Genomic DNA, 27,195 nt, shown 5'->3' on the forward strand with positions numbered 1-27,195 from the left:
TTCAGACAGATAATGCACACATAATTACAACTGAGGTAGTAAAAAGAAAACAGAATTCAGAATACAGTCTTGCTGTTAGAGAGGAAGTGCAGTGCAGGTAGACAAATAAAGTGCAAGGGCCATGACGAGATAGATTGGGAGATCAAGAGTTAATTTCTAAAAGCAGATAGATTTGATCAGTTTTTTAAAAAAAGATTTGATGTCTAGAAATAGAAGTTCAAGGGTGGTTCCTAAGGATTGGAAAATAACACATATTACGCAGTTGTTTTAAAAAAAACTATAAACCCAAGACCAGTCAGTTTAACCTCAGTGGTGAGGAAGGCTCTGGAACAGTAATAGTGACATAGACAAATGTGGATTGCTTGAAGGAAACCAATATGGAAATTTTAAAGTGAAATCATGCTTCACTAACTTGATAAGTGTTTTTTGACAAAGTAACAGAGAGGGTTGATGAGGGAAAGGCAATTGATGTGGTACATATGAACTTCCAAAAGACATTTGACAAAGGACCACATAGCAGACGTTGTCAGGATTGAGGGCCATAAAATAAAAGAGGCTGTATCAGCACGGATAGAACATTGGCTTAAGTAGCAGGAAATAGAGTAGTAATGAAAGGTGTTTTGGACTGGAGGAAAATGTAGAGTGAAGTTCACAAGAAATTGGTACTAGAAGCACTGTTTTCCTTAATATGAGTTAATCAGTTGCACTTGGGTATACAAGACACAGTTTCCGAATTTGCAGATGGAACAAAACTGGGAGGTGCAAGTGAATTGTGGAGGAAAGTAGCAGTGGAGCAAAAAGCAAACTGCTGGAGGAACTCAGCAGGTTGAACAGCCTCTGTGGGGGGAAAGGAACTTGCGGCATTTTGAGTCGAGACCCTGTAATCAGGACTGCATCATGAATCCTGGTGAAGGGTCTCGACCTGAAACATCGACAATTCCTTTCCCCCCACGGATGCTGCTCCAGCAGATCTTCAGATTCCAGAATCTGCAGTCTCTTGTGTCTCCAAGGAAACACAAGGAGACTTCAAGGAAATATAGACAAGCTTTGAATGGACAGATAAGTGGCATATGAAACTGAATGCTGAGGAATGTGAACTGTGACATTTTGGTAGGAAGAATGAATGTAAACTAGAGAGCACAATTCTACATGCACTTCAATACCAGAGAGACGTTTGGGGGATAAGTGAGGAGATCAGACATACATTGTTTGTTAAAAGTGGCAAGGCAGGTTCAAAAAGTGGCTAATAAAGTTTTCAGATCCCGAGTGTTATAAATGGAGTCATAATGATCCTTTAGAAACCACTGATTTGGCCATATATGGAATAATGTGATTCCTTCTAACTGCCAAACTCTAGGGGAGATGGAGAGGGTGCAGAAGAGATTTACTAAAGTGTTCCTTGGCTGAGGAACTTCTGTTATGCGGAAAGCCTGGAGAGGCTGGGGTTGTTCTTGAGAACGCAAGAGGTTGTTACGGGATCTGATAGAGATGTTTACAGTCATGAATGTTATAGACAGCAGAGAGAATGAAATCCTTCCCATTGGCGTGAGGGTCAAGAACTAGAGGACGTAGAATGAGGTGATTGATAAGAATAAATGACATGAGAAAAAAATCTTTTACATAGGAAGTGTTTAGGATCTGGATTTCACTGCCACAGGCAGTAATGGAGGCAAATTCATTTGTTTGATAGGATGCCGGCTAAGTATCTAAAAAGAAAGAATTTACAGGGAAAGGGAGGGGGCAGGGGACTGGGGCTACTGGATCACGCTTGCATGGAGATGTGTGGATTAGATGGGTCAAATGGCCTCCTTCTATCTTGTAACCATTCTGTGACTCCATAGAAACCGCTTTTGTTCCCATAGCTTGCTCTCATCCTATTAGACTGCAAGTCATCTCATTTTTAAATAATAAGCAAGCAGTCACAGGCAAATTGGTGGAAAAGCCTGCACCTAGAGCCCAGCTGTCTCTTCCATCTATACTTTCGGGATCTGATAGGGTAAGGTATAACTAAAGTCCCTGAGCTGTGGCTGGGAAGAACAGACATTAATCTGGGCCGATTGTCTGGGCCTGAATTTAGTGAGACATTCAAAACCAAAAGAATGTTGGATGAAGTCTCTGGGGCATCATGTTATGCTCTGTGGCTCAGACTTGGAATTTTGACAACTATTCTTGCAGCTTGATTGTAAATAATGTCACTGAAAATATGTTGTATCACTTGGCTCCTCCTTGACACCAAACTATATCATGTCAGTTCCCATTCCTCCATTGGTTCATCCTTGTTTAACTTCTGGTCACATGGGTAACTCTCCCTGTTCCAATCACCCTCGATATGGCATCATCAAGACTGACACGATTCTTGCGTTTATCAACCTTGCTCCTTTTTCCAACCCCTTATGCCCCAATCACCCCCTTCCTCTGTCTTCTCCAAACCAGCCAACTATGTCTGACCTCTCCCACCCTTGCAAACTACTTGCTTGACTCACCACCACCAACTGTGTGCTGCCTTATACCACATGTTAGAGCCTCTTCAAAACCTGGGATCTCTCTAACGCTCATCAGTTTACTCGGTTTTTCTCTTCACAAACACTGCTGGATCTGCTGAGTATTTCTGTCTATCTTTGCACCATCTCCTTTCACCTGAGTTGGCCTGCTCTGTCTGAAACAGGACAGGAAAGATGTTACAAATTCCAGATTGCTTTACCCCAGCCACACTGGGCCTGAAGCCAAATTCTCAACGACAGAACACAGCTGCCTTTGTGGTGATGACCAGTGCAGATGTGCAGCTTAACAATCTCCACAACACAACCCACATTGTACTGCACGGCAACCCCCCACCTCAACTCTCTGTGTACTGTTGAACCCTGTCCACAACAGCCTTCTCAACACCCTTCACAACATATCAGTACCTCCTCAATACCTTCTCCAATGTCCTCCACAATAACCTCCTCAACACGACCCCCTGCTCATCACTTTTCACAATGTATACTTTGTTTAATTTATGTTTTTCTTGTGAATGCTGCTTACATGATGCTATGTGCCTCGGATGTTGATGCAAGTAAGTTTTTCATTGCACCTGTGCGTACATGTACTTGCGCATATGACAATAAACTCGACTTTGACTTTCAAAATAACCCTCCACATAACCACCCACTGTGTCCTCCTCAACATCCTCCACAGTGCTTCACCATGCACTCCACAACACTCCCCATGGTGCGCTGCGCAACACTGTCTACTACATGCTTCACAGTGTACTGCATTGTGCACTCCAGAACACACTCCCCCATGGTACACTGCTCAATGCTCTGCACAGCTCCCTCCGTAGCAAGCTCCTCAACATATTCCACAGCATTCTCCAAGGTGCACAGCACAGAGTGCTCTACCGTGCACTGCTCGGTTCTCTCCACAACATACTGCACAATGCTCTCCGTAAAGTCTTCCTCAACACGTTCCACAAGTCTTCACAGCATGCTGCTCAATGCCCTCGATGGTGTGCTCCCCAACACGCTCCACAGTGCCCTCTACAACGTCCATCACCCCAGTCTCTATGGGACACTGCCCAGTGTGCTCCACAACACCCACAGGGCACATTGTACAGCACTCACCATGGTGCACTGCACTACACCCTCCACAATGCAGTACCCAGCACAGTGCCCTCCACCAAATTGCCTCTATAATGCACTACACAATACTCTCAACTGAGCCCTCCACACGCCCTCCGTAACACAGTGCACAATTCCTAACATTCTCCAGGACACACTGCACAATTGTCTATACAACACGCTCCATGGCGTGCAGTACCTCACTCTGCACAACTTGCACAATACTCTCCACAGATGCGTGACACTCTCCACCGGGCTCTGCACAACACTTCCCGCACAGCACTTCACAGTCTGCTCTGCAATGCATTCCATAGTACACTCTGCAGCACCCTTCATAACACGCTCCACAACACCCCGCATAACGCACTGCACAGCACGGCCCACAGCGCCCTTCACAATATATTGTTGATGCACTCCGCAGCATGCGCTACAGCGCACTCCCCCAGTTTCTGTGAAGCCAAGCTCGGAACTCCTGGGCTAGGGTCTTGCTTGGTTTGGCAACTCTGGGCCATTGAACAAGCACAGCTGGCTTGCATCTCATGTCTGGTTTTGCTTTTGTTTGTGCAGATCCCCACATTAAAGTTGGCGGAAAGAAAGAAAACGTGAAGGAAGCGAAAGAAAAAATCATGTCTGTTCTGGACACAAAAGTAAGGCAGAGTGTCTCTCGTGCATTGTCAACTAGCAACGGGCCTCTCTTTGTGGAGTTACTGCGGTGGCTCTGTGAACTGTAATCAGCAGCATTCACTCCTCCTAGTGCATGAACTGAAAACCTCTGCCTCTCTCCCTTCACCATCAATGCTCGACCCCCTCCTCCATTCGCCTTTCTTCCTCCGTCCTCCAACCCCTCAAACCCTGCGCCCCTTCTCTCCCTGCTGCGCCACTCCACTCTGCCTTCCCCTTCCCCTTCCCCTACCCCTTCCCCCCTGCACCCATCCCCACAGTCCCCTCCGTCCCCGTTCCCTCCTCCACCCACGCCCTCTTCTCCCTCCTTGCCCCTTTCCCGTTCCCCCCCACGTCCCCATCCCATGCTGCCACCTGCCCCCTTTCCTGCACCCCCTCCTACCAGTCATGCCCCATCCTCTCCTTCCACTCAGTTCCCACTGCCTTCCTCTTGCACCCCCTGCTTCCCCTTTGCCCCACGTCCCGTCCTTCCCCTCCCCTGTGCTCCTGAATTCTTCCACCCCATTGGCCACACACCTTCCTACCCCCTCACACCACCGATGATCCTTGTTGTCCCCGACGTGGTCATTCCCCCTCCCTGATCTCTCTACATCTCCCTCCCTCTGCCCTTCTCCTCTCTATTTTCATCCCTCCCTCTCTCTCTACATCTCCCTCCCTTTACCTATTTTAACCCTCATTCTCTCGGTCTCTCGCTCTCTCTGTCCCTTTCCCCCACCCTCTCCCCTCTCCCTCCCCCACCCTCTCTCTCTCTCCCCCTCCATCTCCCCCACTCTCAATTTTCTCCATTCTTTGTGTATCCCTCACCCTATCTCTCTCCCCCACTCTCTTTCTCTCTCCCCACTCTCTGTCTCGCCCCCTCTCTCTCCCCACTCTCTGTCTCGCCCACTCTCTCTCCCCACTCTCTGCCTCGCCCACTCTCTCTCCCCACTCTCTGTCTCGCCCACTCTCTCTCCCCCATTCTCTCTCCCCTCTCCCTCCCCCACCCTCTCTTTCTCTCTCCCCCTCTGTCTCGCCCACTCTCTCTCCCCCATTCTCTCTCCCCTCTCCCTCCCCCACCTTCTCTTTCTCTCTCCCCCTCTGTCTCCCCACTCTCTCTCCCCACTCTCTGTCTCGCCCACTCTCTCTCCCCCATTCTCTCGCCCACTCTCTCTCCCCCACACTCTCTCTCTCCCCGTCTCCCCCACTACCTCTCCCCTCTCTCCCTCCCCTCTCTCCCTCCCCCACCCTCTCTTTCTCTCCCCCTCTGTCTCCCCCACTCTCATTTCTCTCCCTTCTTTGTGCATCTCTCACTCTTCTTACTCTCCCCATTCTCTCTCTCTCCCCCACTCTCCTCCCCAGTTTCTCTCTCCCCCCCACTCTCTCTCTCTCTCGCTCCCTCTTTCTCTCTCTCGCTCCCTCTCTCTCGCTCTCGCTCCCTCTCTCTCGCTCTCGCTCCCTCTCTCTCGCTCTCTCTTTCTCTCTCTCGCTCTCTCTTTCTCTCTCTCATGAAAAATATATCAACAGCAATTGGATGTATTCAGTCCTTCTGCTATCCTCATTTTAATTTGATCTTTTCCTGGAACTGGAATCGCTCATCCATCGCCTGACCTTACCTCTGGCACAAGGGCTTCCAGCTCCCCTTCTACCCATTCCACCTCTGGGTTCTCCATCTAAGGGAATGCAGGCCATGTACTAACCTAGTTTGGTGCAGAATTATGGGGTCACTACAATTCCAGTTGAGCTAATTAAAGCCAGCACTGCGTTAACAACTAGTAATACCAGTCCACCGCTATACAAATCTCATGTCTCGTTTTCCTATTTGAACAATAAAGCATTGTTGAAGAAAAACGCTGCCTATAATTTGAGTCCATTCAGTAATGAAAAAAAATTAAAGAAGTTGGTGAACTGAGTAGGATGGATGCAAAGTAATCATTAAATTACAATCGTTTTCCCTCTTGGCCTTTGAATTAGAGTAATCGGGTAACCCTGAAGATGGATGTGTCGCACACGGAGCACTCCCATGTAATTGGCAAAGGAGGAAACAACATCAAAAAAGTAATGGAGGAGACAGGCTGCCACATTCATTTCCCTGACTCTAACCGGAATAACCAGACAGAGAAAAGCAATCAGGTAACTCCCGGGCTCTGTACTTCATAACTGCCAGGGGGAAGTTGGGCCAGTTGTCCTTCTCACTTGCCATCCATCAACTCTAATTCCCAATGGAGCCAGCATTTCAAACCATAGTTGGTGCCTTTGGTTTCCAGGCCTTTTGGATGGTCATCCAATCTTGCAGCTGGTTTATTACTCCATTGGCCTTCGCTTGGTGTTCTTAATGTATTTGAAGACAAAGTAGATTGTGTAATATGTTCTTGTTGTAGTCTTCTCCAGATTCGTTGTAAGGCATTCAGAAAATTTCCACTGTACTGTGGCCAAGTATTGGTTTAAGTCAGAAGGTTATAGGCTCACATCCCCCTCCAGTCTCTTCACTGCTGTCCTGAGGGAACGCTGTACAGGGAACAGAGCATTGCTGTCCTGAGGGGGATGCTTCACTGCTGCCCTGAGGGAACAGCTTTTCAATGGAGCGTGAAGTCGAGATCTGAGTTGTCAGCTCTAGTGGGAACACTCAAAGAAGAGCAGGCTGCCCTGACTGACATTCGTCTCTCAGTCAGTATCACACCAAAGCTAGATTACCTGAAAATTCATTTCCTTGCTGTGCGTAGAACCTTTGCTTAAATAACAATGGTAACTCCTCTTGTAAAGTGCTCCATTTTGACCTTGAAATGTTTGGAGATGAGCTGAGAATATACAGAGGTGCCAGAGAAATTAATTGCCAATTAACCTTTCTGTTCTCCAGCCCTTGCGCTAGAGGCAATAATATTGGACAAGTCAAAAGGATGGAGCTTCCATTCTCCACCCTTTGAGCTCTCCTGGATGAGGTTCTCTCTCTAATGGGAAGATCCAGCCACAAAGTCGGTCCCCATACCACTGATTCAAGCCCCAGTACTTTGCTACTGCCATGAGGTGAAGCAGGCATTGTCCTATTTGACCATTAGCCAAGCTTCTGACCCCTTCTCCTCTGGGTGACAAAGCTTGTCTGCTACTACATCCCAAAATATCTGCTGCTGGAGGCCTCCAACCTCACCCATGTTTCAGTTATCTCTTTGATTTAACTTGTCCAGTGTTACCTTGGGCAGCCTTACCTTCTTCATAAACTTCCACGCACTGAAATCTCTGCTGCCATATCTTGGCCCACACCCATTTACCCATCACCTCTGTGCTGACCTGGTTCACCAACAAAGCCTTTTTTTCAAAAATTCCCCATCCTTGTTTTCAGATTGCTCGGCGCTCTGGGCCCTCTCCATCTCAAACTTCCTCCGGCCCTCAAGAACTTTGCATTCCCAATTTTCTGTGCTCCCTCCACTGGCAGCCATGCCTTCAGCTGTCCTGGCCGTGAGCCCTGGAATTTCCTCCTGAAACCTACCTTCCTTTTTAAAGGTGCAGCTTAAAACCTGTGTTGTTAGCCAAGCAAGGCGTTATATCCATGTGGAATGCCTCAGGTTGGTGCCAAGTTAAAGCGCAAGTGGTCATTGCTTCTTCTTTGACTGTCATTGACTGGTTTCAGGAAACATGGGCATTTTCCACTCCCACCATGTTGAGTTGATGGTGAATTATTTGAGGTTTACTTTGGATGCTGATCTTTCTCCTGAAAATGTTAATAATTTGCAAGCAAGTCTTTTTATTTCCATCCACTAATGGCTTTTGTAATTAGTGAATGGCAAATGTTTGTTGAGCTAACAAAGCTAGTGACGCTGGAACAGAGCATTGGATTCTAATTTAGGGTTAGGGTCGATGCTACACCATAGCTTCTGTTTTTAAAGGGAAAAACTCTCTTTGCAAATTCAGTGAATGACTTCTGACTTGATACTCATGGATGCAGTGCACCTGTTTGGATTCATATTTACTAGTTGCAAATTATAAATAATCCAAGAATAACAGGTATCTGGTAGTGATTTAGAGTTCATAGAGAGATACAGCGCAGAAGCAGGCCCTTCAGCCCACCGAGTCCATGCTAACAATCAACCACCAATTTACGGTAATCATGCATTAAACCCATTCTTTTCTCTCACCTCATTCTTGTCAACTCCCCCCAGATTCTACCACTTACCTACACATTAGGGGCAATTTACAGTGGCCAATTAATCTGCTAACTTGCACATCTTTGGGATGTAAGAGGAAACCAGAGCACCCGGAGAAAACCCACACAGTCATGGAGTACATGCAAACTCCACTCAGACAAAACCCGAGGTCAGGACTGAACCCAGGTCACTGACGCTGTGTGGCAGCTGTGCCACTGTGTCACCCTTAGATTTGTTTCCAATGCTATCACAAGCACTTATCGATCTACACAACAGATATCATTGCTTGAACCACTGCCACTGAAGACGCTGATGATATCTCCCAGTTGAGAGCAGTCACTTTCACAAGACAGTGGGCTTCGAAATGTGAGGCATGTAAAGGAAATGAAAATTTATTGTTTTCAGGCAACATCTAAATTTAATTTTTGAAAGAAAGCATTCATATTTCAGATGTTTGCTAATACTTCATCCAAAAATATCGCTCTATATTTTGCAATCAAGTTGCAAAGTAAGAGGCCATACCATAAAAACAATATGAATCTTCTTGTTGAACGGGAGCCAGATTCACACGTTGTTTGTCACCATGGTCACTGTTTGTTCCCTTCTCCTCAATGAAAGCTTGTCTTCTCATTTTGGAGTATGTTTTAATGAAGCTGACTTGCAATTAATGACATGACAAGCATGATTTTTACTGCTTATTTGCTTAAACAAGATCAGTTCAGGCTGCTGCAACCAATTTGTACCTATTGTCCCAGTTGTTGAAAACAATGAAACAGGTGTTGAAAAGGATGAAGGTGTTGTCTGGCCATGACACCTTTATTAGCTGCTGTGCATTGTACCGACAAATTGGCCCACGGATGTGCGTTAAGTGTAAATTGACTGGATTTACGGAGCAGTTTTGCATTTGCAGTACTGCAGGAATATTTGACAAACACTGAAATCAAGAAAGTATACCTGCAATACTCAAAAGGGATGCTATCACTGAACTCTCTGGGTCTTATTGACTACTCTTGTGGTTTTCGTTTGAACCAAGGTACACATGGAATTGAGTACAGTGTGGCTAAAACTTGAAATTCTGATTAAATGGGTGATGCAGAGAACTGTAGCATAGTGGTTAGCATAATGACTTACAGCGCCAGCGACCTGGGTTCAAATCCAGCCACCGTCTGTAAGGAGTTTGTACATTCTCCCCGTGTCTGTGTGGGTTTCCTCCGGGTGCTCGGGTTTCCTCCCACATTCCAAAGACGTACAGGTTAGGAAGTTATGGGCATGCTATGTTGGCGCCGGAAGCAAGGCAACGCTTGCGGGCTGCCCCCCAAAAATCACTACGCAAAAGATGTATTTCACTGTGTGTTTCAATGTACATGTGATTAATAAAGATCTTATCTTAACTCCTTTATAACAACTTACCAAATAATGAGGCTTGAGATTAGGTATTGTGCCAATAATAATTGGCTTTAGTGGATGTAGTTGATGATGGAGTTCAGAGCTGATAGTTGGATGACGTAGTCTTTGGTAATGGGGAGTAGGATTGGGTTCTCTTGTGAGGTGTGCAGTATTGTTGAGAGACTTGAATGAGAGAGTGGAAAAAAAAATTAGAATACTGCAGAAGCTGGAAATCTGAAATGAAAGAAATTGCTGCACGCACTCAGCAGGTCAGTTAGCACCTGGAGGAGGAATGAGAGTTAGCATTAAAGGTCTTCCTTCCTTAATGATTTTGGTGTTACAGGTCTGTGACCTTACCGCTCGTTGGAATTGCTTCAGAAATAAAGCCTATAGTGAAATGAGACGAGCTCATGGAAACTGGATTGAGCTTCTGGACCTTTGCTGTCAGCAGATGAGTTGGTGTCCGGGAGTTGATCAGACTTCTGTTGTATGTTCAGTACTAGCATATTATTCATGCATTTTTTAAGATATTTAAGGAGTTGGCAGGAACGTGTCATGTTCTCCAGGGATCACCAAGAGAGTGCAGTGATTTGGCTAAGGTCTCAGGAATTTATCTGAAGGTTTTCTCCATCGTGGAAATGTTGTCAAACCACATTTCTAATTGATTGCATTGGCTTTCCTTTGATTAACAGGTCTCCATAGCAGGACAGCCGTCCGGTGTGGAAGCAGCCAGAAGTCGTATAAGAGTAAGTTTTGGAGCTGATTTTGAGAGTGGTTGGGTGGTTTTGGTGATGTGAAATTCCCTTGATACTGACAGTGCTGATGCACTCATATATGGACCCAGATATTGTGGTGTTGTTGGCATAACCTCACATATCTTTAATCACGGTTTCAAGCAATAGATGTACATGGTCATTCACATGACCAAACCAAATACAAGACTATTGAAATATGACTTCTAAAAGATGAACATCCAAATGTTGTGTAAACTGATTTTTATTTCTCATTTAGCTTGCATAGAATGTGGAGAACATATATGATGGATTGAACCCAGGTCACTGAAGAAGATCAAACTGTTCTCTACTAAATTTGCAATTCTTTTTCATGAAGGGGGTTGATAGTGCATCTGTGGATAGAAGTAACTGTTTATACCTGTGGGTGGTTGGAAGCCTTCAGAATATTTGTGACCAAAGTCTGAGTGCAACTGCACAAGGAACCTTGGAACCATTTTCAGCAGTGAACTAGATATGTGTTGCCATTGAACTGTTGCCATTCCGGATATTGGAGCTACTTACCAGCTCTTGGCTCGTTTGAAGAGCTCTGGGACCTGGAGTGGGAAAGCAGAGGTGGCATTAGGTCATTTTCACAGTATTGGCTGCAGTGCTCCCATCATCAGTGGCATCAGGCAGTCTGGAAGGGGAGAGCACTGGGTGGGCTCTGGTCATAAGACAACATAAAAACTCCCCCCCCCCCCCCCCCCAGAGGTCACACCCACTGTGTTTTGGGGAAAGAGAGGGGTAGGTGGACAAATTCAGTAGATCACACAAAGAGCTGGCAGAGGACATTTGGCTGAATAGGTCTTGGGCTATTGATTTGATGTTTCCGGATTCAAGAAACAAGATAAAAGTTGTTACGTCCCCCATGAAAAAAAATGATACGACACTGCCCCTTTCACACAATGCAAGGCAGAATACAAAAGCATAAATTTCCTGAAGGTGCATGATATAAAATTACTGTATCAAATTATGTGCAGAGATGAATTCAGAAATAATGTTTAATAAAAAAAAGTCTTGGAGCCTGCAGCAAGTTATTTAATTGTTTAACCTTGCTTTTTAAAAAAAATCATACATTGCATATTCATATATAAAAATAATATTTTACGTATAGCTGTGAATAGAATTTCCTAAACAGAAACGGTTAGTCCTTTTTATTATTTATAAGAGAGAGTGATATTTTTGCATATGCATAGTGTAGTATTTTCGTAGTAACAGTTATTGTGCAATGTTTTGCCACCTAGGAGCTGCTCCCTCTGGTGATGATGTTCGATTTACCCATCGCTGGCATTTTGCAGCCAATTCCCGACCCCAACTCACCAACGATCCAGCATCTGTCCCAAACGTATAACATTTCCATATCCTTCAAACAACGATCACGCATGTATGGTGCCACAGTAATTGTTCGAGGGTCTCAGAACAATGTTGCAGCAGTCAAGGTGAGAATGGCCCCAGGGCAGTGAAGATAGTGATTTTGCCTTCAGTACGGTGCATAGTAAACATTTTAAAAAAATTTATAACATGTCTCTCTGGACCAGTTTAAAATGAATAGAATCTTTCAGCAAATAAGGTGGGTATTTGAACAAGTATTTCGAAAGAGCTATCCAATTACCCTGTTCCTGCTTCTCAGCCCTGCATATGTTTCCTTTTCAAGTATTTATTGAATTCTCTTTTGAAAATTACTATTGAAACTGCTTCCATCACCTTTTCAGGCAGTTGATTTTGGATCATAAGAAATCGCTGTGCAAAAACAGCAAAAAAAGTCTTCTCCTCATGTTCTTCTGTATATTATTTTAATTCTTTGTTCCCTTTGCCCTAATCCTTCTGCTAATATAAACAGTTTCTCCCTATTTATTTTTCTGAGCACCAGTATTAAATCTCCTCTTAACTTCTGTGCTCTGTGGAGGACGATCTCAGCTTCCATTTAACCTTTCCTGAACCCTTTCCAAAGTCTTGACATCCTCCTAAATATGACCTGACATAATACTGGATCCCAATGATTAATGAACTTTTACCAAAACTGATTGAGAGCCACTTTGGCTTGACTCTTCGTTCACTGAACAAAATGTATATTAAAGTCGAACAGAATTGGAATTAGTTTATTATTGGCACATGTACCGAAGTACAGTGAAAAACTTTGTTTTGCATGCCATCCATACAGACCATTTCATTACAACGGTGCATTGAGGTACTACAAGGGAAAACAATAACAGAATGCAGAATAAAGTGTTACAGTTACAGAGAAAGTGCAGTGCAGGCAGATAATAAGGTGCAAGGCCATAATGAAGTAAATTGTGAGGTCAAGAGTCCATCTTATCGTACTAGGGGACCATTCAACAGTCATGTAACAACGGGATAGAAGCTGTCCTTGAGCCTGGTGGTACATGCTTTCAGGCTTTTGTATCTTCTGCCTGATGGGAGAGGGGAGAAGAGAGAATGTCCGGGATGGGTAGGGTCTTTGATTATGTTGGCTGCTTTACTGAGGCAATAAGAGGTGTAGACAGAGTCCATAGAGGGGAGGCTGGTTTCTGTGATGTGCTAAGCTGTGTCCACAACTCTGCAGTTTCTTGGGTATTGGGCAGAGCAGTTGCCATACCAAGCTGTGATGCATCCAGATAGGATGCTTTTTATGGTGCATCAATAATTGTCATGCACAGAGTACAGTGCTTACCTGTTGCCTCCAAGTTTAAAGAAGATGAAATAGAGGCAACGCAGAAGATGCTAAAATACATTTTCCAGTTTCGTAACTGAATTAAGAATTTACACACATCAAAAAGCGATACATCATAATATCAAGAGAGAAAGGTTGGCAGTCCTTTCCTGAGAGAAGCGGATTCTGATAGGCAACTTAATGTCAATAAAATGATAAAGGGATTTGATTGTGTAAATGTGGAGAAGATACTTTCAATTGTGCCAGAAAACAGAACTAAGGGCATTAAGTATAGGAGAATCATCAATAGATCCAACAGGGAGGAACTTCCTTACTCAAGGAGTGCTCAGACATGTGGTACCTGCTACTGTGCATGGTTATTAAGGCAAATAGCATGCATTTAAGGAAAACTTCATGAGCACATGAGAGAAAAGGACAAGATATGCTGACTGAGTTAGATAAGTTATTTATGTAATCCTGGGTTAGAGCTTGGAAGAAGACCATTCAGTCCAAGTTGCTGTAGGCTCTCGGCGAGAGCAATCCAGCTTGTTCCTCTTTCCCCACCCTCGAGTGTAGTGGGCATGGGGCATTTATCCTTAATGCCCTTGTTTCTGAGCTGTTAGTGCGATAGACATGGACGTCAGACCAGCTTCTGGGCAGAGCCTTTTGTTAGAATGCAGCGTGCCTAATACAAACTGTCTGGTTTTGTTTTCAGGAAGGGACAGCCATGTTGCTGGAGCACCTAGCTGGCAGTCTGGGGAGCGCCATACCCGTCAGCACCCAACTGGACATTGCACCTCAACACCATCTCTTCATGATGGGTCGCAATGGGAATAACATTAAGCACATAATGCAGAGAGCTGGAGCTCAGATCCACTTTCCAGATCCCAGCAATCCCCAGAAGAAGTCCACAGTCTACCTCCAGGGCACTATTGAGTCTGTCTGTCTAGCTAGACAATACCTCATGGTATGCATTAACATCAATACATGGATCATTAGAAGAATCATTGATGATTACTTTTACTGGAAACTTTTATTATGGGTGAAAATGGCTTGTTAATTTGACAAAGCAATAATTCATTTATGGTTTAGCCATGTGATCACTGCGATAAATGTTGAAACCTTTTCTGACTGGTTCTCTCAAACGTTAAAACATTGATATTTTTATACTATTGGTTTGTGTATGATGACATGGTGGTGAGGTTACTGGACTTGCATCCAAGATATCATTGCACTTTTATGGTTCTAGACTCGCTTCCCAGAAGTCATGAGTTCAATTCCCAGCATGATGAATTTTAAACTGAATTAATTAAATCTGGTTGAACTGGGCTGGCACCAGAAAAAATTACCATTAAACCTGTTGGACTGCAGTTAAAAAACAAACTGACTGATTAATGTGCTTCAGGGGATGGAAACCTGGCTTCCCTACGCAGTCTGGCTGACATGTGACTTTGTGGTTAGTTTTTAATGGCAGCAGAAAAATCCCAGCAAGCTACGTAATCGCCGTAGCAACTGGGACAGGTAATAAATGCAGCTTCTCCAGTATCACCAATTTAGTTTTTAACAGAGTGACAGAATTTAATAGGAGCATTGGCCCAAGCGAGTCTTTAGTGTGACCAAAGAACCCCATTACAATCAAACTATGAATGTCCTATTTCACTGGAGCGTGGTGGTATCTTGCCAATGCAATTTTCCTGGCTTGAGTGGATATGATTTAATTTTCCCCACTGTACGTAGTTGAAGTAAGTGATGCATTTCAGCTGACAGCTTCATTAATAAGGTGTTCTTGAAGTTCTTTAAATGGGAATATTGCTCAAAAATCAATAGATTTCTGGAAGGTGTAACACTTTGCTTTGAATTCCTGGTACTTTTAAACTGGGTTTAAGTTTATGGCTCATGTGAAGACTTGTATGCATTTTCAAGACCTGCGAAAAATTCAATCCAAATTGATTGGTCAGTAATGGCAAGGGGAGCATATCTCTCACCTTTGCCTGTTGGAGGACCTTTCCCTCTGCAGTGTTACCAAAGGCTAGTGGACACGTACGAAAAATTACTCAGACGATGGCATCTTGCTCTGCAGCGCTGGAAGACAAAGGGATGGTAATTGTGTTGGTGTTATATGAAGCACTGGCTTCATCCTTTCTTTTAGAGAAACTAAGTTCAGTTCCGGAGAGTCAACAGAAACATTCCAAGGCCAAATGGGTCAGATTATGAGCGTGGGTTTGTAGCCAAGGGTTGTATTCACTCAAGTATAGAAGATGAAAGCTTGAATCAGTTGAGGTATTTATGAGTATGAAAGGAGTTTCTAGGATAGATTGAGAAATTATGTCCTACAGGGGAACGCAGAACAAAGGAACATGACCTTAGAATTAGAACTGCTGGAAATCTGGAAATCTCTGGCCCAAAAAACTGTTGTGACTACGGCCAATTTAACATGTCAGAGCTGAGCTTGATAGATTTATGTGAGACAAGGTTATGTGGGTTGTAATACAAAGACTGTGAACAGAGTAAAGATACATCAATTAGGATCTAAACTGAATGACCAAACAGGCTTAAAGGAACCTTGCTTCCATGTTCTTTGCCCACTCAGTATTCCTTCCAATTAAATCAGGAGGATAAAAACTGTGCAGGTTGTACGTTGGGGCTATTGATCCACTTCACAGATTACAGGCCAGTTGATGAAGGTGAGACTGACGCAATATGAATTCTAAAGATGCCATATTTATCCAGATATGGTTGCTTAATCTGCCATTGAACTGATTCTTCAAGGCAGTCAGCACTTTTCCAGATCAATCAAGATTTAAAATTCATGTGCATACACTTCAGTTGCTTCTTCTTTCAAGCTTTTGTAAAATATTAAATGCAGTGCTGGATATATTAATTTCCCTAGCACGGTTTCTTCAATAATATTGATTTTTTTCAGTTTGTCCCCCTCTTAGATCCTTGATTCCCTCATTTGTCTCCCTTTGTAGGAGAAACTCAGGGTAACTGAAAAGATAAGGGATTGCCCAATAAAGATGAAGATGAGGCAAGACTTCTTTTTCTCTCAGAGAGCTATGAGGCTTTGGAACTCTCTTCCTTAAAAGCCGATAGAAGCAGTCTATGAATATTTTTAAGAGGTAGATTGTTGATCGATAAAGGGGTGAAAGGTTAGCAGGGGTAGATGAGAATGCAGAGTTGAGGTTATAGTCTGATCATTCATGATCTTATTAAATTGCACAGTAGGATTCACAGCCCTATTCCTGCTCCTAATTTGTACTTTAGTCTATATGAGTTCATCTGCTCCCTTCAATGGATGTAAAAGATACCACGGTACCATTTGGAGAAGAGCAGGGGAGTTAACCCATTGGTCCTGGTCAATATTTACCCCCAGACATCATTGCTAAGAAAACAGATTATCCAGCCATTATCATATTGCTGTTGGTGAGAGCCTGCAGTGTGCACATTAGCTGCCACATTCCCTTCATTAAAGCAGTGACTCACTTCAAAAGCATTTAATTATCTCTGAAGCACTTTAAGAATTCTTGATACTATGAAAGGCACCAGTTCACCAGGAGTCTATTTTCCATTTACCGTGTAGAAGTTGAGCATTAAGAGAACTTTTACATAAGTATCACTTGTTGACATGTATAAAAAACCTTCAGTTCACTTCCAAGTTCAACTCCATCTGCAGGTCAACCTTTATTTTTCCAGAGATTTGGATTGGGAAAGGTTTCAGCTCTGTAGTTACTATTAAATAGCAGCTTCATTATCCTATCAAAAGTGTTGGCAAGCTTGGAGATCTTTTCGTTGTGTAGACTAGTCAAGTCCATATTGAAATCCTGTATAAAATTGGCTATCTAAAGGGCACTGACAGGTTGGTCTACCAATTCAAGTGTGGCTCTTGCATGACCTACTTCTAGAAGGAACATAAATGAATGTTTACTGATGAAATGGGTGGTACAATTGTTAGTCATGCTGCCTCACAGCTTCAGCACCCTGGGTTTAATCCTGACCTCGGGTGCTATCAGTGAGTGCATTTCCCCATGCACTCTGGTTTTCTCCCATGTCCCAAAGACATGCTGGCAGGTTAAGTGGCCACTGTAATTTACCTGTCGTGTTGCCAGCAGAAGGATCTGGGTGAAGGTGATGGGGTGCATGAAAAAAGATAGGTCAGAGGGAAGTAAAAGGTGGAGTAAGGCTGATAGAAATGCTCTGAGAGCCAACATAGACTCGATGGGCCAAATGACTGCCTTCTGGGTGCCAAGGAATGTTTCAGGATGTTGAATGCATGGTATGTGCTGATTTGTATTTGAAAAGTGAGTCAAAACCCATAGAAATAACTTTAATTAGGATTGACCTTTTCCTTAATGTTAGAACAGCTTGCAAAACAGATACGTTCTTGATATAATATCAATGCACTTAACCAATTGATAATACTATACTCCAGGGTTGTCTCCCCCTTGTGTTGATGTTCGATATGAAGGAAGACATTGAAGTGGAACCACAGAGGATCACTCAGTTAATGGAGCAGTTGGATGTCTTCATTAGCATCAAGCCAAAGCCCAAACAACCAAGCAAGGTATGCAGTACAGATAAATCTTCCTCTTACTGAGTTTGTGTTTCTTTTCCTGATCGGATCTAATGAAGCAAGTGAGCATAAAATGGAAAATCAAGAACAAAGGTTCAAATGAATGGAAATAATCTAGATGAAGAACACTATGATGCTGGAGGAACTCAGCAGGCCAGGCAGCATCCATGGAGAAAAGCAGGCTGGCAACGTTTTGGGTCAGGACCCTTTTTCAGGACTGAAGACAGGAAAAGGGGAAGCTCAATGTACAGGAGGGAAAAGCAGAGCAGTGATAGGTGGACAAAAGATGGGAGGCAGGACGGGCACAAGGTGGTGAGAGGTAGATGCAGGTAAGGGATAGTGATAGGTAGGTGCGGGAGAGGGGGGAACAGATCCACGGGGTGATGGGTCAAAGGCAGGGAGAGAAAGGGGAAAAAAAAGGGAGAAAAAAGAGAGGGTAAGAAAGGGAAGAAGAGTATGGTGGGGAGGGGGTGGAGGTTGTGGGGAAGGGAGGTGGGAATTACTTAAAGTGGGAGAATTAAATAATGTAGGACCACGAGCAGACCACGCTGTGCCTTGACTCTGCTCTATCATTCAGTTAGATTTTCACCATGCTCTCCATGAAGCAGTGTTTCTTGCCATTGCCTTGGAATCGTCCAGCCTGGGTTATGAAATATGTCCCGTTGTTCTCGACCCCCACCACCTCCCTTGCTTTTCATGGCATAAAATCTGGAATCAAAAAGAGCAGAAATCAGAAAAAGATGTTAGTCCTACTGAGCCAGAGCATATCATTCACCGAGTTACAATAGTGTAGCTTTAACCAAAAACGTAATTACAGAAAATTACCTGAGTTAAGTTGCTCGTGATGCTGGACATTGCTGGATTTAGTCTAGCAGATGAAACTAAATGGATCAAAACAAAATACAATAGCGGGAAATCCAAAACCAAGTGGCATTTGGACTCTGCTGATGAAGGGTCCTTGTTCCGAAACATTGACTCTGTTTCATCCCTCACTGATGCTGCCTGACCTGCTGCTGAGTGCTTCGAGTACCTTCAGTCTTGAGGTGAAATTACTTATTTGGAATAGGTTATTTTACTGTTTTACCCAGTGATAACATAGACCATCAAGCACTTTATCTTACAATAGCTGAAAAATCTGCAGTACTGAGTTCCTTTAAAGTGAAAATGACTTATTGGAACCTAACTTATAACTATGCTAACAACATTTGAGCAAATTCTGTAATTTCATAGGGATTTGCAGAGGGTTTATTGTTGTTAATGAATGAAACAGATTAGAGACAGATTTTGCATTGAGAACAAAAGTTTTTAGTGTATTATTGCTTAAATCGCAGAGGAAATCTTATCCAGTGTTTTATATCCAGGCAGCTTTGGCATAATACAATCCAAGTGGGTGTTCTTTCCCCTACTTGGTGCCAAAAATGTTTACAGCATAGAATGAGGCCGTTTGGCCCATCATGTTTGTACCTGATGTTTGCCACATCACCTAAACCTATAATATTTTGCCTCAGCTGCAAATACTTCCCAGCTTTTCTTCTCAAAAGCAGAGTGGTCTGTGTGTCATCCAATCCCTGTGGCAAGGTTTACTTCTCCAGAGAAGTTTCAAATCTCCAGTCTCATTTGCTTACTCTTTTCAAACTCATACCCAATTCCTGGCATCATGAAGATTTAAACAGAATTTAAATCATGAGCACTAATCACAATCTGCGCAGAGCCCAAGTGTGCACAAGATGGAGCAAGCACTGTGGTGGAGAGGTGCACCATCAAAAAACCCATATGTAAGGCATTGACACCCCATAACATTAGTTATGCATGGCTCCAAAACGAATAAATTTATCTTCCTGCACAAACTACTACTTTGCTGACACATCTTCCCACAGGATCGAAGAGCAGGAAATGCCGCATGGCTGTAACTTGGCGTGGCGTGCTCCTTCTCAAACCGTCTTGTAAGAAATGTGTTGGTGAATTTGGTTTGTTCCCCCACTGCAGATATATATTCCTGTATCACCACAGGGCACATCTGGTTGCTCAGTGGAATATAATTCCTTGGTGCTTTCTGATGAGGAAATTAATTTTCCAAGTGTTGTAAGACATATCTGACAAATACTTGTACTGTACTAGGATTGTTGACTCCTTTCTGTCTTGACATCAAAATGTAGGCCAGCCAGAGCTGTCACTGATAGAATAACAATCAAGAATTGTTCTTACAATCACATTGTTCACATTCCACTTACAAATTTCATCTGCAGAAATCTGCAAAAGACGTATTCTAGACAAATAAAAAGGAAATGTCTCATCACTTTTTTGGTTCAAATAGCTCACCCTCTGTTCAGATCTTCCCAACGTGCTGGTGTCCGGCACGAAGCCCCATTCCCAGGTCTTTGCACTTTAGATGGTGAGTGGAACTGTGAAGCAGTGATCATTATCAAGTCCTCTCCCTCTTTCCAAAATGCCTTTCACATTCTCTATTGGTCTGGCTAAGACACAAAGTTCATGCCTACCATCTTGTGTCATCGTGGTTTATTTAAAACTTAAAAATAATGATTTCTTTGTGCATATTCATGAGAATGTTAAAGATCTAGGATGCATTTTAAGTAATGTGTGAGACTTAAAATTATCTCTTCTTTCCTCCGGTCAGTCAGTGATTGTGAAAAGCGTGGAAAGAAATGCTGTAAATATGTATGAAGCAAGAAAATGTCTGCTGGGTTTGGAAAATAGTGGTGTTGCCATGGCAAATACAGCACCTGCAGTTACCTGTCCCATTGGACTCTCTTGTCATGGACTCGATATCCTGGCTTCAGCTGGACTAGGCCTCGCTGGTTTAGGTATGATGGTATTTTTGTAACATTTGTAGAGCTAATTAAGGTGCTGTCTGTTTGGAGTTTGCACATTCTCCCTGTGACCACATGGGTTTCTGCTGAATGCTCTGATTTTTTCCCATATCCCAAAGATGATCTGGTAGGTTAATTGCTGCTGTATATTACCCCTTAGTGTAGATTAATGGCAGACAAAGGGGAGTCGATGGGCCTGTGTGGAGAGAGCATAGTTTGCAGGATTACAAGAACTAAGAAGAGGGGAGCAGACTGATGTGATTGTTCTGTTGGAAGATAGCTTGTGTCATAATAAGTAAGTAATGTAAGATGTGATCTGTTTTCTTATAAAATTCAATCTTTACCAAATGAAGTGGTCTGTATTCCCATTGTGGAAATTTGGGACTCTTGTCTGAAAATGATACAATTACAGAAATGGTGGAGTGCAGGTGACAAATAAGGTGCAAGGGCCATGATGAGGTAGATTGAGAGATCAGGAGTTCTTTACTGTACACGAGATTCGTTCAGGAGTCTGATAACAGCAGGATAGAAGCTGTCCTTGAGCCTGGTGGTACATTCTCTCAACCTTTGGTATCTTCTACCTAATGGAAGGGGGGAGAAGAGAGAATGACTGGGGTGGGACAGGTCTTTGATTATGTTGGCTACTTTCCTGAGGCAGCAGAAAGTGTAGGCAGAGTCAATTTCCAAAATTCCAGGCAATTTTGGAAAAGAGTTCTAGTTATTCCAGTTTTGAGGTGGTGATCCAGTGCTGGTTTTTGAAACAGCAGAAGGAAAAATAACTACTGCCAAAAATGCTGCCATAGTCGAGGTGTAAGTTCAACAACCGTGCAGTGGGATTTCTGGAAAATTAAATATGAAGCTCGAATAACTCCACCATTTCCACTTGCTGAGCTGTACCCATCCATTTCTCTTGGGTGTCAAAAGGACTACCATTTCAGTGAAACCTGTGGTAACAAAAGCTTAAATATGTGCATCTGTCTGCAAAAGAGTGTCATTTGTGCCCGGAGTTTAACTATCAAATGTAGGCTGTGTGGTTAAGACAAAAGGCAGCAAATCTGCATGGTTGTAAGTCATCCAAAAATGTAGGAATCTAAATGTGGATTTGTTTAATCTCAATCCCCACAGATTCACCACCCTCTGTGAGAAGAAATTTCTATATACCTCAGGTTTAACTCATCGCCCCCTTATTTTGTAGTTATGTCCCCTTGTTCAAGACTCTCCCACTAGTGAAAACAGCCCAACATCTACCTTGTCAATGCCCCTTAGAACATAGGACACTACAGCACAGGAACAAGCCTTCGGCCCATGATGTTGTGCCAAACTAATTAAGCTAATGACACCTAATCGCTTCTGCCTGCATGTGGTCAATACCCCTCCATTCTCTGCATATTCATGTACCTATCTAAGAGCCTCTTAAACCCCTCTATCATATCTGCCTCCACCACCACCCCTGGCAACACATTCCAGGCACCTACCGCTGTCTGTGTGTAAAAAAAACTTGCACCACACATCTCCTTTGAACTTACTCCCTTGGCCGCTGTCTGTAAGGAGTTTGTATGTTCTCCCCGTGTCTGCGTGGGTTTCCTCCGGGTGCTCCGGTTTCCTCCCACATTCCAAAGACGTATGGGTTAGGAAGTTGTGGGCATGCTATGTTGGTGCCGGAAGCAGGGCAACACTTGCAGGCTGCCCCCCAGAACACTACGTGAAAAATGCATTTCACTGTGTGTTTCGATGTACATGTGACTAATAAAGATCTTATCTTACATGCCCTCTGGTATTAGACATTTCAACCCAGGGAAATAGATGCCAACTGTCTACTCTATCTATGCCTTTCATAATTTTATAAACTTCTCTCAGCCTCTGCCGCTCCAGAGAAAACAACCCTAGTTGTCCAACCTCTCCTTATGCCCTCTAATCCAACCCCTTTGCAATGAAGTTCAAAATACCATTTGCCTTCTTAACTACTTGTTGGACCTCCCTGCTAACCTTTTGTGATTCATGCACTAGAACACCTAGATCCCTCTGTACTTCACTCACCTGCAGTCTCTCTCCATTGAGATAATAATCTGCCTTTTGATTCCTTGTACTGAAGTGCATAACCTCACACTTCCCATTAAATTCCTTTTGTCAGTCCTTTGCCCATTCACTCAATCTGCCTGTATCCCATTGCACGATCACAATATCCTTATCACAACTTGCCCTTCCACCTATTTTTTGTATCAATGGCAAATTTGGAAAGCTTACATACTGTTCCTTCTTCCGGGTCATTAATGTAAAAGATGAATAATTGTGGGCCAAGAATTGATCCGTGCAATACTCCCCTTGTTACCTCCTTCCAGTCTGAAAAGGGCCTACTTATTCCAACTCTGTTTTTCTATGAGACAGCCAGTTTTCGATCCATTCCAACACGCATCCTGTGATACCATGGGCTTTTAAATTTATGCACCAGCCTCCCAGTAGCACCTTGTCAAACGCCTTTTGGTGATCTAAATACATTACATCTACAGATCCCTGTTACATCCTCAAAGAGTTCAAGCAAATTTGTCAATCATGATTTACCTTTCATAAAACCATGTTGACTAGTTTAATTATATTCATCTTACCTAAATAGTTATTTCCTCTTTGATTGTTGACTCTAGCATCTTCCTAATAATAGCTGTTAAACTAACTGGTCTGTAGTTTGCTGCCTTTTGCCTTTCTCCTTTTGTGAACAAGGGAGTCATATTGGCTGTTTTCCAATCTTCTGATACCCTCATGGGGTATAGCGATGAAAAATTTCACCCAATGGGTCTACTATCTCTGCAGCCACTTCCTTTAAAGTTCCTAGCATGTAGGCCATCGTGTCCTGGTGACTTGCCCACCTTTAGCCCTTTGAGTTCCTCCAATGCTTTATCCCTTGTATTGGTGTTTTTGTAAGTTCTGCCGTGTTATTTGAGACTAGTCCATCTGATATCTTAGGGATATTAGCAATGTCTTCCACTGTGAAGACTGATGCAAAGAAGTTATTCAACATGTTTGTCATTCCTTTGTTTGCTGGGGCAGGCACGGCAGTGTAGTAGTTAGTGTAATGCTATTACAGTGCCAGCAACCCGGGTTCAATTCCTGCTGCTGTCTGTAAGGAATTTGTATGTTCTCCCTGTGACTGCATGAGTTTCCTCTGGGTGCTCCAGTTTCCTCCCACATTCCAAAGACGTACGGGTTAGGAAGTTGTGGGCGTGCTATGTTGGCACCGGAAACGTGGAGACACTTGCAGGCTGCCCCCAGAACACTCTACGCAAAAGATGCATTTCGTTGTGTGTTTCAATGTACATGTGACTAATAAAGAAATCTTATCTTATTAATTCACCAGCCTCCTTCTCCAGAAGCCCCACATTTATCGTCCCCACCCTCTTCCTATTTGTATATTCATAGAAACTTTTACTATTTTTATACTACATGTGCAGTATGTTTCCTCTCAAAATTCATTTTCTCTCTTTTTTTTTAAACTATTTTTAAAAAACTTTATTTATACAGCATGGTAACAGGCCCTTCCGACCCATAGAGTCTTTGCTGCCCAATTACACCCATGTTAACCTACCTAACCTGCACTTTTTTGAAATGTGGGAGGAAACCGGAGCACCCGGAGGAAACCCACGCAGACACGGGGAGAACGTAAAAACTCCTTACAGATGGCGGCAGGAATTGAACCCTGATCACTGGCGCTGTAAAATAACGTTATGATAACTGCCACGCTACCGTGCCATTTCTTACGAGCTTTTTAGTCTTCTGCTGCTGGATCCTAAAAACTTCCCAGTCCTCTGATCTATCACTAGCCCTTGCCACTTTGTGCGTCCTAGTTTTTAACTTAATGTTATCCTTTGGGTGGTAAATCATCAGCAAGGGATACCCAGTTCTGTCATGAAGTGGTCGTGACTCATGAAGTAGAGGCACATGAAATCTTCACTCCCGCCTTCAAGTTGCAATCTTGTAAACAAATAAAAGGGGATTCTTTGCAGTTTTCATTTTGCTTTTTTGTTGATTCTCCACAGGTTTCTCCACAGTATCTCCCCTCATGATCCCACCAACAACACAGGCAACCTTGACCAGTATCTTGCTGTCAGGTCTGCATGGGTATGGCCAGACCACGCCATCGCCTCCCCCTGGTCTAGCACCCATGGACATTCAGATCAGCGCCTTGTCACCAGAGAGCGATAAGACAGCAACGTCCTGTGTCAATGGCCACGTCAAGGTAAAAGGAAGCATTCTTGAAACTTGATTTGCTCTATGGGTTGGAAGCTTAATGAAAATGCAGCTTGTGAATGTGTGATTTCTTAGAGGTATCAAAAATAAGCAATTTTTTTCCCAGAAATATACTTTATTAATAAAATTTGCAAATATGTAATACACTACATTCCTATGTCACCAATCACCACACAAGGCTTATGAGATTTATCTCACATCAGCATGTAATCAAATTTTCTTTCACAAATATTCCCTAACCTTCCATAAGTCTAAGAGGTTTTAACATGACAATTTGCATCTTATCCATCCCAAGCACAGAAGTAGAAAGGAAAAGACTGACACCTTCCTCCTCCCTTTCGGAAAATCCCAAAGACCTTTACAACCAGTGAAGTACGACACGGAGTAGACACTGTTGGAGTGGGAAACATGCAACGATTTGGGTGCAGCAAATAGCTGTGCATTAATGTCTGGATAATCATATTGTTGAAAGCAAAGTTGATTCAGGAATAAGTAAATATTTCAGTTTGGCCTGAAACGTTAGCTCTGCTTCTCTTTCCACAGATGCTGCCTGACCTGCTGAGTGTTTCCAGCATTTTTTTGTTTTTATTATAGGTTTCCAGTATCTGTGGGTTTTTGTTTTATTTTCAAGTATTGGTTGGAGCTGTATTTATCCCTCAGTCTTCTACTCATCTTTGAGATAGCTACCATGGAGAGCAAATGAGGGCTCAGGTTAACTTACCATCGAAAAGATGATAAAATGAACAATGAAGGTTGTCAACTGTGAGGGGATATGGATCTCCTGCTACCAATGGGTCCACATCAATTGGAATGTAAAATCAATCCCGCATTTAATGGGTGACTTTCTGTCAGCCTCACCCACTCACTGTTGCCTAAAAGTAAATTACTAAATGTTTGAAGGGAAATAAATATACAATATTACAATACAGAAACAGGCCTTTTTCCCATTCCATCCATGCTGCCCATCTATACTGATCCCATTTACCAGCATTTGGATGGTAGCTTTCTATGTCATAGTGACTCAAGTCTTAGTCTGGATACTTCTTAAATGTTGTGGGGGTCCCTGCCTCCACCACCTTCTCAGGCAGTGCATTCCAAACCTCAACCAGCTTCGAGGCGAAAATATTCTTCCTTGTATTCTGTCTGAACGTCTTACTCCTCACCTGATCCCCTCTGATTACTTTTAGTATTCCACCATAGCAGTCCTCTTCCTTAATGGACCAGATTATCTGTTTTGTTTCAGTTCCCAAGTTGTGGGGTCTCCCTCCAAACTGTTCCCTGGGTCTCAGGCCTCTCTCTCAGACACTCTTGTAGCCCCAGGTGAGGCTTCCCCCTTTGCTACTCCCTGGGTCTCAGAGCTCCAGTTTGTCCACCTCCTTGGTCTTGGTTGTTTCTCTCAGCCACTCCTGGGGCCCAGCCTTCCTCTCATCTGCTTCTTGGGTCCTGGCCTCCCTCTCGCCCATACAGAAGCAGCACAGTGGCTCAGCTGGTAGAGCTGCTACCTCACAGCTCCAGCGGCCCGGGTTCAATCCTGACCTCCGCTGCTGTCTGTGTGGAGTTTGCACGTTCCCCCTGTGACCGCATGGTTTTCTCCGGGTGTTCCAGTTCCCTCCCACACCCCAGAGAGTTGGTAGGTTAATTGACCATTGTAATTTGCCCCTAGAGTGTGGCTGAGTGGTAGAATCTTGGTGCGCAGGGGAATTATGTGGAAAGAGTAAAAGGAGACTGGTGTAGGACTATTGTTGGTGGGTGTGTGATAGTCAGTATGGACTCGGTATGTCGAAGGGCCTGTTTGCATGTTGTGTGACTCTACCATTCCATGACATGATCTGGACTCGGTGTCTGTCCATCCATTCCCAGACTGTAAATTGACCTGTGTCTGCAGCAGACCCTGCAAACCAAACCAGTCGCATCCCTGGACTGGAGCAGTGATACACAAACCACTAAGGCATGAGTATAGATAGAAGACAAAGGTTCAACAATGCACAGGCACGTAGTAATGACATGATTTTAAAAAAACTAGTTTAGAAAAAGTTTAAAGTGTTCTCCTCCAGTATCAAACTACCCCAACTATACTTCTCCACAATTTTGTTTGCTATGTTTGCAACTCAGCCACAATTTTTTGAAGTTCATCGCACAGCTCAGGTGTCTGTCGTAAAGATTAATCCTTAATCCCTGGAGACTGCAGGAGTGCAGCTGGAGGGCTGGCAGCCCTACACATAACGCTGCAGTAAATGATTGTAACCTCACTCACCTCAATTGTTAAATGCTCTCCTGGAGGATAAGGGAGTCACTTTACCTTTGTCTTATATCTTGGACATGGATTTAACTTCTCACATATCAAATATTTGCAC

The 27,195-nt window shown here is 43.5% G+C and overlaps 1 protein-coding gene across 2 annotated transcripts in view; it reads left to right on the forward strand.

Moving 5' to 3' along the window:
- The window catches only part of LOC127576995 (protein bicaudal C homolog 1-like), a 254,613-nt gene that overhangs the window by 198,409 nt on the left and 29,009 nt on the right, over positions 1-27,195 (forward strand). For both annotated transcript variants that reach the window (XM_052027841.1, XM_052027840.1), the window contains exons 4-11: positions 4,167-4,246; positions 6,231-6,389; positions 10,474-10,527; positions 11,799-11,993; positions 13,920-14,171; positions 17,634-17,765; positions 20,410-20,596; positions 24,631-24,830. In XM_052027841.1, coding sequence (XP_051883801.1) covers positions 4,167-4,246; positions 6,231-6,389; positions 10,474-10,527; positions 11,799-11,993; positions 13,920-14,171; positions 17,634-17,765; positions 20,410-20,596; positions 24,631-24,830 — 1,259 coding nt within the window. The remainder of the gene's footprint in view (positions 1-4,166; positions 4,247-6,230; positions 6,390-10,473; positions 10,528-11,798; positions 11,994-13,919; positions 14,172-17,633; positions 17,766-20,409; positions 20,597-24,630; positions 24,831-27,195) is intronic.

This window comes from Pristis pectinata, chromosome 12 (genome assembly GCF_009764475.1).
Source record: "Pristis pectinata isolate sPriPec2 chromosome 12, sPriPec2.1.pri, whole genome shotgun sequence".
NCBI classification, from domain to species: domain Eukaryota; kingdom Metazoa; phylum Chordata; class Chondrichthyes; order Rhinopristiformes; family Pristidae; genus Pristis; species Pristis pectinata.